This window comes from Sceloporus undulatus, chromosome 7 (assembly GCF_019175285.1).
Source record: "Sceloporus undulatus isolate JIND9_A2432 ecotype Alabama chromosome 7, SceUnd_v1.1, whole genome shotgun sequence".
Classification (NCBI taxonomy): Eukaryota; Metazoa; Chordata; class Lepidosauria; order Squamata; family Phrynosomatidae; genus Sceloporus; species Sceloporus undulatus.
The window spans coordinates 31614838-31627720 of NC_056528.1; the positions used below are offsets into that span (position 1 = coordinate 31614838).

General features: G+C 43.3%; 1 protein-coding gene across 1 annotated transcript; it reads left to right on the forward strand.

Moving 5' to 3' along the window:
• Positions 1-7676: 7676 nt before the first annotated feature.
• On the forward strand, positions 7677-10488 carry LOC121937138 (protein FAM162A-like; the record flags this gene model as incomplete). The annotated part of the gene is made up of 3 exons (XM_042480071.1): positions 7677-7831; positions 9467-9575; positions 9931-10488. Coding segments are annotated over 3 exons (372 nt in total), but the record flags the coding sequence as incomplete, so codon positions are not given.
• Between the last annotated feature and the right edge of the window lie 2395 nt (positions 10489-12883).

Below are 12883 nucleotides of genomic sequence, written 5' to 3' on the forward strand. Positions count from 1 at the left end.
TTAAAAGGTTTATTCCTTGCAATGATTGTTGGCATGTTTTTGCGACATTTCCCCCAGAAATACAGTGCTCCCTTCACATTCACTGGAGTTCAGGGCAGAGGACCCCCACGAATGTGGAAAAACCACAGATTAAAAAAAGAACCCAGTATTTTTACATCTCTAGGAATCTCTAGGTCCTCCGGTGCAACTCTATGGTCAACGTCTGCCAGAGGCTGACCATAGAATCATGCTGGAGGCGCCACAAATGCCTACAGAAGTATTTTCTCTAGGAACTTCTAGGTCCTCCAGCACAACTCTATGGTCGATTTCCAGCAGAGTTGCACAGGAGGATCTAGAGATTCCTAGAGAGGAGATATTAACCAAATCCACAAATAATCACATCCACAAAAGTTGCAAATGTGGATTTCCACTAGTGCACAGGACTGCAAGGAACACAAGCCCAACTCTCCTTATAGGGAGAATTGTAGAGTAATTTAAGTTCCCTAAAGCTTCAGCATTTGGTAAGGAAACAAAAATATTTAAATATCAAAAATACCAAAGCCAAGCCTATTAGGGTCTAGCTTTAAATAATCAGAGTAGCAGAAATGTCCAACTTTGTCTAGCTATGCTTCCCTAAGAACTGAGACTGGCTCCAAAAACAACGCAAGTAGCTTGTAGTTCAAACAAAAGTTTACTAATGGCTTTAATCTATATATACATAAGGGGCTATGTGCTAATATCTGTCTGTCTGTCTATCTATCTATCTATCTATCTATCTATCTATCTATCTATCTATCTGTCCGTCCATCCATCCATCCATCCATCCATCCATCCATCCATCCATCCATCTATACAGTGGGACCTTGTTATCTGCTGGGGTTTGGTTCCAAGATAATGAAATCCATGGATGGTCAAGTCCCATTAAATCCAACGGCGCAACAAAATGGTGTCCCATATATAAAATGGAAAATCAAGGTTTGCATTTGGAATTCATACTTTTTTGGAATATTTCCAAGCCGTGGATGCTTGAATCCATGGATTAAAAATCTTTGGATAAGGAGGGCTGATATATATACATAAAAGCTATATCCTAATCTAGGGAGCAACTAGTTCAGGTTGAGAAGAAATATTTATCGCACCGTCTTTTCAAATTAAGTTGAGAGAAGAGGACGATGGAGGACCGACGGTTCAGGAGAGAATCTTTGGACCTTATCACACATGGGTTGGGGGGGGTTGCAGCTCAGATCCGCAGTCACTCCTGTTCTAGCAAAGCAAAGTGTGATGTTTTTCCACACCAGATCCAGAGTCACTCCTGTCTAGCAATGCGAATTAAGGTTAAAATGTGATGTTTTTCCACACCTGGTTGCCTTTCTGTTGCCCTTTCGAATTGAGGGGGAAGCGAAGTCAGTTCGATTCCAAGCAACTCACGTGATGTGGATTCAAGCAAAGGGGGGTGAGTGCACATTGTATTACCATGCCAGAGCATACTTTGAGGGGTCAACTATTGGAATCGGCACCTTTGCACATGCTCAGTGGGGCTCTGGATGCTGCCATCCTTCCCTGCCCTCTCCTTAGCTGTCATCCTTCATCCAGGTCTAGGAGAAGGCAAGGATGATGGGATTGGTGGGAGGCTGAAGGAGGGGAGCAGATCAGGGTCTAGGAAGACGCAGGGGATGCAGGGGATGATGGGATTGGCTCGTTGGCAGAGAGGAGATGGCAAGAAGGAGGAGGAGGGGAATGACGGAGCAGGACGCAGGGGCCAAGGGGGTGGCATCGGAGTGCTTTTCCACACCAGACCAAATTGCAGTGCAATCGAAGGCAGCCAGGAAGCGAATTCTCTGAAGCCACTTTTCCCCCGCTTTAACCAAAATGAGGGGTGACTTCAGAAACACTGCTGAAGCAATTCGCAAGGGGCTCCCATAGAAATCAATGGTGTCTGATAACACTTTCACTTTACGATGTGAAACCGCATCGTTGGAAGTGCAATCATTTCGGAAGTGAGCCGGAATATCCCCCCCAAAGCTCAGTGTGATATACTCCTTTGAGAGAGAATGTATGTTAGTCCTGAAGGAAGAGTGACCTAACTCACATGGTTCCTTTGAATGAGAGAGAGAGGAGTTTGCATGCAGGAAATCCCTATCTATCTAAGGAGGAGGAAAGAAAATGCAAATTCTTCCAACAAGAATAAAGTAAGAAATGACGTATATGCTCCCTAACTGCATTAATCTCCTGCATCGACTTCAGCAGAATTTCTGGAGTGGAGCGTATATCCATCTGGAAACCTCAGCTCTTTGCGGGTCAAGTTTGCTCCACTTTGACTAAAATGCCAGCTAATGGATGTCTGCAAAGCAAACCTTTCGCTTCAAAATGTTCAATTAGTTTGATTCCAAACGAGCATCTCGTATTAATTAAAAGCGGGAGCCCGGCTTCTGTTAAACGGGGGAAAGCCGCTGAAGTTTTTAGGGGTCTCCAAGAGGGCAGAGGTTTATTCGAAGCATGACAAGTCTCTTAAGGGGAACTATTGCTCAAAACCCAGTTTATTGCAAGGAGGGATTGGACTGGTTTTGCAAGGCACATGCCTAGTGGCATCTCTGGGTCAATTAAGGGTTTACCTGGGATTATATACATTTCTACAGGCTAAAAGTGGGAAATGCCTTTGATAAGTTCAGTTTTTAAAACTTCGCTTGCTTACCTTGATGGAAGGAAAAGGATAATGGCTGGTATTGAGTATTGCAGTTGCAAACTCATAAACTAGAGCTATAGATCCATACCCGATCTGGATTCAGTCTTACTATAAACCTATCCATGCAAGATTGCCACAACTCAGCATCCGCAATGCAGAATTAATGCATTTTGACACTGCTTTAATTGCCGTGGCTCAAGGCTATGAAACCCTGGGATTTGCAGTTTTGTGAGATATTTGGCCTTCTCAGAGAGCTCTGGTGTCGCAACAAACTGCAAATCCCAGGATTCCAGAAGATGGAGCCATGACAGTTAAAGCGGAGTCAAAGTGCATTAATTCTGCAGTGTGGAGACAGGTGTGATCTCGGGGCTACATGGAAATTTATGTCCGCCAAGAACTTGGAAAAGGTATGTTTAATGTTTTGCACCAATGGCCAAGTTGGCTGGGGAGGATTTTGTGAGCTGAAAGTAGTAGTAGTAGAAATAATAATAATAATAATAATAATAATAATAATAATAATAATGGTGGTGGTGGTGGTGGTGGTGGTGATGATGATGATGATGATGATGATGATGATGATGATGATGATGAAGATGCCAATGCCAGCCAGTCCTGGGATCCGTTCTAGGGTGTGGAGTTGGGTTTGTGGTGGCATTTTTGGGTAGCCTTTTAGGTCCTATAGAACCAACGTGGCATATTGGTTTGAGCATTGGACTATGATTTTGGAGACCAGGGTTCGAGTCCCTGCTCAGCACTGAAACCCATTGGGCAAGACCTTAGGCAAGTCACACACTCTCAGCCTCAGGGAAGGCATTAGCAAATCTTCTCTGACCAACTCTTGCCAAGGAAACCCAATGATATGAAGTTGAAGGCTTTCATGGCCGGCATCCATAGTTTTCTTGTGGGTTTTTATGGCTAAGTGGCCATGTTCTGGAAGAGTTTATTCCTGACGTTTCACTAGCATCTGTGGCTGGCATCTTCAGAGAAACCCTTCCAGAACATGGACACATAGCCTGAAAAACCCACAAAAACAACCCCATGATAGGCTTGCCTTAGGGTTGCCATTAGTCGGAAACATCCCAAATGCACCAATTTATTTATTTGGGAGATATTTAGGCTCTTGGACAGTCTTGGGGGAGAAACTTGGTGCATGGATCCACATCAATTGCCCACCTGGTTACACTTGTGTGAAAACCCTGTAAAGATGCTGGCCTTCCACTCACATCTGAGAGGTTTTGATCTTACCTTTCTGTCTTTGCACATTTCTGCGCCGAAACATGAAAGCCTTGGTTTGATAGAATGGATCTATTTCCCTCTTGGCTCTGGATGCAACACGGTTTTTGGAGCATGGAAATCAAGATGTTTAGATGTGCATGGCTGGTGCGTCTCTGTGTTGTGCGTGTTGTGTGTTTGAAACAGAGAGACAGAGAGCGCTTTTCCTCCCTCATCACTGGGCTGACATCCCCATTCAAAGGGAAGAGATTTTTCTTTTTCATTCCAAGGCAGAGCCTTAAGAACTGCAAGAAGCAATCACCGCTGCTGTGAAAAAGACAATCAAAGCCACTGTCGGCATTTGTGGGAGGAAGTGGGAATTGCACAAGAACACAATGAATTGTGATGAGAATGGGGATGCTCTTCAAGGAAACACTGAGGGACAGATGGAGCTAGCTGCATCATTTGCCCTATTGTCAGGAAACAAAGTTGGAAAAGTTCGGTGGAGTGTCCAAACTGAGCAACTTCAACACACCAATCCATTTTGGGTGCCTTCAAATCATTTCCGACTTATGGCGACCCTTAGGCAAACCTATCCTGGGATTTTCTTGGCAAGGTTTGCACAGAGGAGGTTTGCCATGGCCTTCCCTTGGGGCTGAGAGTGTGCTTTGCCCATGTTCACCCAGTAAGTTTCCATGGCTGAGCCGGGATTCGAACCCTGGACTCCCAGGGTCCTAGCCTAACTGTCCACCAATACGCCGTGGTACAATAACAAAATATAAGTGCCTAAGTCTTTATGGTTAAAAATTAGTTCCGGTTGTTATTGTGTGCCTTCAGGTCATTTCCAATTTATGGCAACCCTAAGGCATGGGGTTTTCTGGGGCTGAGAGGATGTGACTCAATGGAGTTCATCCATTGGGTTTCAATGGTCAAGTGAGGACTCAAACCCTGGTCTCCAGAATCATAGTCCAACACTCAAACCACTAGGTCACACTGGCAATGCGCAGCAACAGCAATGCACAACCAAAATCTAGGAGTGCAACACACAACATTTCTCTATGCGCAGCTCAACCTCTGCTGCCTTCAGCAGAATATATCTTAAGTAATTCATCCTGCATGCATAGCATGAAATACACATGCCTACATCAGCGCTATATAAAAAAAATAATAATAATAATAATAATAATAATAATAATAATAATAATAATGTCTCACTGATTCCAAAATCCTTGGATGGAATTCGAACTACTGACTGGTCCAAAACATTTACATCTGGTAGACTAAAGGACTTTATCACATGGAGGAAAATTGGATGTTTAAACAGGGTTTATCCCATGAAAATTGTGCAATTGCTATTAAGGTTTTTAGACACAGTGCAATAAAAGAGCCGTTATCCCAGGAATAACCAGGAAATAAACAGCAAGAAAGTTGCTGTTTATTGTCTGGTTATTTATGGGTTAATGGCACTTTAATTGCTTTTCAACGCAACGTCGTGTGAAAAGCTTTATCGTAAGTGTGTGATATTCCCAGGATAATGGCCATTTAATCGCTACGCCGTGTAAAAATCCTAATTGCGAATGTGTGGTTTTTGCAGGATAATCCCCGTTTATACTTCCAATGGTCCCTGTGTGATAAAGTACACTGAGATAACAACAACAAGAAGAAGAACCAGCACAATATAATATCAGCAATTATTATTATTATTATTATTATTATTATTATTATTATTATTATTATTACCCCGGCTCTCCATTAAGATCGAGGCGGCTAATAAAAGCAAAACCAGGGCTGTATTAAAAGTCTTTTCCTTTTCCTTTTTGGAAAAGGGTTGCAATCGAAAGTGCCAAAGAGACAAAGGGAAAGCACAAAGGAGAGATTAAGGAAAGGAGTGGAAAGACGTACAGTAGCAGGTTTTATTGGTGCGTGGCTTGTGATAATGCCATGTTTGCTGGTGTTTCTACAGGAAATGGCCACAATTTATGGGCTCACGCCTCTCTCTTTTTGCCTCCGTCATTTTGGAAGGAGTGGCTGGCAAGCCAAGCTGTGACCTTTTGCCAGGACTGGACTCACAAAGGAGCACCTGGGCATCCAAAATTGTGCCATGTTGCCACGGCTGGTTGGATACTTCAGGCCCATGGCTGAAAAGTGGGTCTGTGTGGCCCATTATAGGAAGCCCTGCATTGAGTTCATCACACCTTCCACCAAGAAAAAGGGCTTTGTAAACCTGAAACTCAACTCTGCGGTTTGGAGAGCTTTTTCCGGTGGGTAGAAGTGGCATTTCTGTGCTTTGGTTTCGGCATGGCGTCCCTAAGGCTGGAATTTTGTTCGGTTTCAGGGTCAAATTTCCTTTTGGGGCCCACTTTCCATAAATTGGTGTGGTCAAAGGCAAAATGCGCATGACCAAAACCGCCGTCTTATTTTAGTGCAAAGGTCTCCCTGCCCAAACCTGCGTTATAAGCTTTTCGTTGCTCTTGCCAAACAATTGGGGTCTAATCTGCACTGGAGAGTTAATGCAGTTTGACCTTGCTTTAACTGCCCTGGCTCAGTGCTATAGGATCCTGGGATCTGGATTTTTGTGACATATGTAGCCGTCTTGGTCAGAGATCTCTGGTGGCACTACAAACTACAAATCCCAGGGTTCCATAGCATTAAGTCATGGCAGTTAAAGCAGTGTCAGAGCGCATGATTTCTTATTAAGTCAGATCATTATACACACACACATATAATAGAATTAGCCTGATTCAGTGCATTGCTTATATGAGAAGGACCTTATATAGTCATTCATCAAATGCTTGTCCAGATTACCTTCCGCCTGCAATTTATACCACATTTGCCCTGTTTTACTACAAGCTGCAATTATTAACGCCTTCTGAAAAGCAATGCCCTTTACAACACAATATTTCAAAGGGTTTCATGTGGGTTTTTCTCTGATCTCCTTGCAAAAAGTAGTCTGAGACAGAAAGAGAGAGCAAGGCCTCTGTGTGTTTGCGTCGGTGTGTGTCTGTGTCTGTGTATTTGCTTTTAAATAATCTATTTCCTAAAGGTGTCTATGGTGCTGCTGAAACATTGTTATAACTTCCAGCCTCGGCAATTTATTCTCAGTGCTTTCTGCCCAGAAACGATAAATCATTTAGAGACCATTTTCATTGCAAAGTTTGTTCGGAGAGCAAGGCGCTTTATTGATTTTGGGGAAGGGAATTACTACGGGGAGACGAGATGTTTGCCGTTTCCATTTGGGGATAGGTTTTTGCTTTAAAGAAAATGTGATCGGAGGGAAAAGGTTGGAAAGGAAGAACTCTGCCACCAACCTTTAAGTTTACAGGAAAGGAGGGAAAATCATAATAATTTCACTTTGAAATAAACTTGGCATTTCCTCTTCCTCCTGAATGATACTCCAAGGCTTCTGTTTCATATGGTGTTTGGTTGGAGTGCTTGGAGTCAATCAGAAGTTATATTTTGGGGACTACAACATCCAGAATCCCCCAGTTGGGTGTTTGGCTGGAGTGTTCAGAGCCAATCAGAAGTTGAGACAGTTATCTTTTTGGAACTACAATATCCATAATCCCCAAGTTGAGTGTTTGGTTGAAGCACTCAGAGCCAATCAGAGGTTGAGAAAGTTATGTTTTTGGAACTACAACATCCAGAATCCCCCAGTTGGGTGTTTGGCTGGAGCGCTCAGAAGCAATCAGAGGTTGAGAAAGCTATTTTTTGGAATGATAACACCCAGAATCCCCCAGCAGCCTGTGTCCCGTGGCCTGTGCAATGGCATGCATCCCCCCTCTTGAACTAATGCAAACTGCCCTGGATAAAACGAGGCCTTGCTGCAGTTGACCTCTGTTTACATTTTAAAGGACACCGTGCCTTCCGAAATGAGAGGAGGCCAACTGAGTTTGACAAAAAGATCCTGCTCTGGACCAAACGGTTTCAAAAAGAAGAGGACATCCCTCCGCTTTTGTCGTAAGTAGCCTTGCGGAAGTGTGCCGCTCATTTAATTCGATCTTTTGGAAAGAAAGACAGAAAACCGGCAGATCCGGAACTAGTATTTGCTTAGTGGAGACTCAATGAAGCCATGTTTTGCCTCTTTATGGCATATCTTATATCTTTCCTTGCTCCCAAACAAAGCAGCTCACAGCATTATTGGTTTCAAAAAGAATACTGTTAAAATAGGTTACATTCCTCTATGGAAGTGTTTGAACGCTTTTGTCCAGTACGCAACATCAACATTTCAGGTTCTGGGAGCAGCATTGTGCACACAGGCCAAAATTGTGTTGGTTGACATACACAACACGCAAGAGACATATCCATGGAGGACGGTTTTGCCTGGAGAAGTGCTTTAACTTCCAGTGTGGAAATGACCATTTGCTTTGCGCAACGCAGATGCGCCTTTCTGCTCAGAGATATTCTTTGCAGAAAAATCACATTTGCTGCCCAAAACCCCCATGTGCATTTTCCCTCCATGGATAATAAGTTGTGAACTTTGAAGGTTTTTGTCCCTCTGTTGTTGTTCTCCTTGTCAGGGTTTCCCAACACTTGCCAGAACCATTTCCCATCACTCCTTTGGATATCTTTATCATTTTTCTCTGTACAATTGGGATATAGGAACGGGGTCCCTGTTTCTCTCCGGCCGGAAGGAACCAAACACCCAGCGCCTCCCTGACTTTCTCTCTCTTTTTGTGCGTCTCCCTCCTTCCTTTGCAATTGTCTGCCCACCTACACAACTGTTATTCCCCCCTTGTCACCCGAAATACATTTCAGTGGCAAGCTGGATTTCTCCCCAGGAACTTCGCCGGAGCTGTGAGATATCAGAAGTGAAGTGTGTAGGTGTGGGACATTGTCTCTCTGCCCCCCAAAATAAAGCAAACTAATCTGGAAAGATTAATCCTTCCCTCTGTGCTGCTTCTTTGGAGCAAAGCTTTGCAAATTCTTTGGGTCATTAATACCCAGCTGCTCCTATTACTGCTTCTTGGGCTGCATCTGCACTGCAGAATTGATGCTTTAAATGCTAGGGCTCAATGCTGTGAAATTTTGAGATTTGTGGTTTTGTGAGCCTTCTCTGTCAGAGAGCTCTGGCAGATAAATAAACTACAATTTCCAGGGTTCTCTAGCACTGAGCCGGGGCAGTTAAAGCAGTCTCAAACTGGGTTATTCCTGCAGTGTGTTTCGGCCCTCTCTCAGAAAGCTCCGGTGCCATTAAACTACAAATCCCAAGATTGCATAGCACTGAGTTAAAAGCAAGTGGCATTATTTCTGCAATGCAGACGCAACCTTGCTTGGGGGCAATTTTATCACCATCCTTCCACTTTTTTGGACAGCCGTGCACCACCAGCTCTGGAAGAGATTTGAGATGACTATCCTTTGGGTCTCTTCCCAAATGATCTCCAGTGTTTTGGGTCATCAATCAAACCAAACCTTCCCCGTATGGGACTGAATAAAACCAGTGTTCTGTCCAGTGTTGCAAAGCTTAGGTAAAAATCTTACATCTTGTTTTGGATCACAGCTCCCAAAATCCCTAGAATGCTTGTTTCTGTGGTCCAAAACCATGGATTTCCCTAAACGTTGGTTCTGGTGTTTATGCCCTTATGTCTTTTGCAGAGTGGAAGTGCTGAAGGCGGCTCACAGCCAGTTGCGGATCTGGGTTTGCTACTTCATGATCGCCCTGACTCTGCTGGGATGCGTGGCCATGGTCGTCTCCGGCAAAAGGGTACGAGGTTGGCGTCCTTCATTTCCCAGACTGTCGGTGCATCTACGCTGTCGAAATAATGCTGCTTGGCACCACTTTGAACTGCTGTGGCACCATCCTAGAGGATCCTAGGATGCATTGTTTTTGTGAGCAGAGATGCACAGTTGTTCCACCAAGTTATAAACTGTGACATTTTTCTAGGATTGAACTGTGGGCTGTTAAAGTGACCCCCAAAAGATGTCCTCTAAAACAAGTCCCCAAACCCCTTAGCAAACATGGCCACTGTCTGGGGGATGCTGGGCTTTGTAATCCAACCCACAAATGTTTGCAAACTCCTGTTGCTAAAAAACATGACCTTTTCCTTTTCCTCTAACAGGCCGCGAAAAGAGACGACACCTTGTTAAAGAGGAACGCAGAGAAGAAGGCGAAGTGGAGAATGGAAAGAGAGAAAGAACAAGAAGCGGTGGCAGAAATAAATGAATGAGCAAAAAGCCAAGAGAAACCCAGCCAGGAAAGATGGACGGTCCCCCTTAAGAATTGACAAAGCTTTGCTTTTGTGACTTTTGCATTGCAAGTTTTGACCTTGTGTATATTGGACAGCTGTGCTTGATTCTAGCCTATTTGGGATTTTGTCTAATGTTTTATAGTTATTATTTCAATTGAAATTGTATTGCAGTGGACCCTTGTTATCCGCTGGGTTTGGTTCCAGGATCCCTGCAAGGATAACAAAATCCGTGGATGCTCAAGTCTCATTGAATGTAATGGGAGAGTGTCCCTGATATAAAATGGGAAATCAAGGTTTGCTCTTTGGAATTTATGTTTCTTTTGAATATTTTCAAGCCGTGGATGTTTGAATCCGTGGATAAAAAAATCAGTGGATAAGGACGGACGGCTGTAATTTGCAATGATTGATTCTCAAATGTACACCTCCTGCGGGCTTAATAATAATAATAATAATAATAATAATAATAATAATAATAAATAATAACATTTTATATATTAGATATATATATACTATACATTGTATAATATATTATGGTATAATATATAAGTATGGTATAATGGTTGGAGAGTTGAACTATGTATGACTCTGGAGACCAGGGATCGATTCCTCGCTCGATCCTAAAAACCCATAGGGAGACCTTGGCCAAGGCACACTCTCTCAGCCTCAGGTTAAAGCCATAGCAAGCCTCCTCTGAAGAAACATGGAGAAGAAAACTGAGCCTCCATGGAAAAACAGAAGCAACAAACATTGCCAATTCTGTGTTTAAACATCAAGGCGTCCCATTTGGTGGTGTTGGCTGGGGATACTGGGAGTTGCAATTAATAAAAAGATGCATATTTCCCATGTTCTGTGTTTAAATACAACCACATCTGGCTGGGGGATTCTGGGAGTCACAGTCCCCCCCCCAAAAAAAAGACTGATATTTCCTAGTCTTTGTTGTTTGGCCTTTGCTTTTCATCTCCGTAAACTTCCACGGTTGTAAACTTTCTTCCTATAATAGACATTGCCATTTCCTTGACCTCCGCAAGGTCTTCCAACCCATAAAACTCACAGGTTCTGAAAAGAGGAAAGTAGAAAATGGCCAGGGTTATAAAACCCATTGGAGTGGATTTGTCCGACTCTGTATAAAACCCAAGAAGCTTTATGGCATTGAGCATCACTTGCATCTGCACTGCAGAAATAACGCAGTTTGGCACCATTTTAACTGCCATGGCTGAATGCAAGGGAACCCTGCACAAGAAGTATAGGATGGACTTTATAGTATAGTATAGCATGTATAGGATGGACGTTGTGTGAAAATCTTAATTGCGGGTGCGCGGTTTTCACAGGATACTCCCTGTTTATACTTCCAATTCTGTGATAAAGTCATATATGTCAATGCTAGAGGAAACCATGCTAATGTAGGATTTCCTTCTTTAGAAGAAGCAAAGGACTGCAGAAGAGTCTGGCTGGTGCTTTTACTAGCATTTCCCTTGGGCTTCATGGAGGAATTTGGTCTCGCTTGCTAATGCATGATTTTGCACCTCTCTCCGTGTTGTTTTTGCAGCTTTCCAAACTGGTTAAATAGCTGCGGCTAAACATGCGAGCGCGCATGCCAGCAGGACTGACAGATAAAATGCCAAAGTCCCGGGTTTCCAGAATCTCATAGCATTGAGCCATGGTGGTTAAAGCGATGTCAACCTGGGTTACATCTGCAGTGCGGATGCAGCCATAACCGGGACTAACAATAGGATTAAAACGCATGAAAACAGCGGAAGGATTTTTTGCAAAGAAAAACTTGGTTCCCAAAATGGGTCTGCAATTGGGAAAGGCAAGGATGCTCCACCGCAAGGCCCAGAAAGCGACGTTTTGTTTTCCGTTGCGCTTTTGATTCCCAAAGTGGTGTGTCTAAGTGGATATTATGCGAGGCGGCGATAATCGGTGTTAAGTCATTAACCAAGCTGTTTAATTTGATGTCGCTCCATAAATGAATTGGCGTTTATTTGCACGCATATTTCGGGGAGAGGGGGGTACTTTTTTTTAAGAAGAAAAGAAAAACAACAATTCCTCGCAACAACAATAATGATGTTGCGATGACATTAAATGGGGGCAAAAATGTAGCCATCATTCAAAGCTTAACTGCTTCCTCATTAAAAATATAAAACATTTTATAACCCAGTAAAGGAAGAACAACAAAACGCACATAATCGGCATAGTCACATTTATCTATCCTAAGAGAAAGTCCCAAGAATATTATGCTTGGACTATAACTTCCAGAATCCTGCTTCCTCCTCTGGATGGGGATTCTGGGAGGTGTTGTTCCCTAAAATGAATTCCCCCAAGAAGTAATGGCAAGACCGATCTTCGTACCATAGAAAATGCCGTGGATTCCCTTGGGATTCCCAACTACAGTTGGACCTTTGAATTGACAGCTGTAGGCCTTAGCTAGGATCTTGAAAAAGTTACTTTTCCTATATAGGTCTAGTATGGGGTAAGAGTATTTCAATGGGCCGCCAAAAGAGTTTCCATCACACCAGAGGAGAAAAACGTGGCTACTTCTGCATTGCAGAAATCATACAGTTTGACACTGCCATGGCTCAATGCTATGGAATTCTGGGATTTGTAATTTTGTGAGACATTTAGCCTTCCCTGTTGGAGCGCTCTGGTGCCACAACAAATGACAAATCCCAAATCCCAGAATTCCATGGCAGTTACAAGTATTATCAAACTGCATTACTGAATAATTGTCTGGTCTGGAGAGAATGGGATGCAATGCCTTTCGTGTCACGGTACGCAAGATGTTTGCTTGCTAACCATGGCACGCAGAACAGCTGTTTGCATGCTA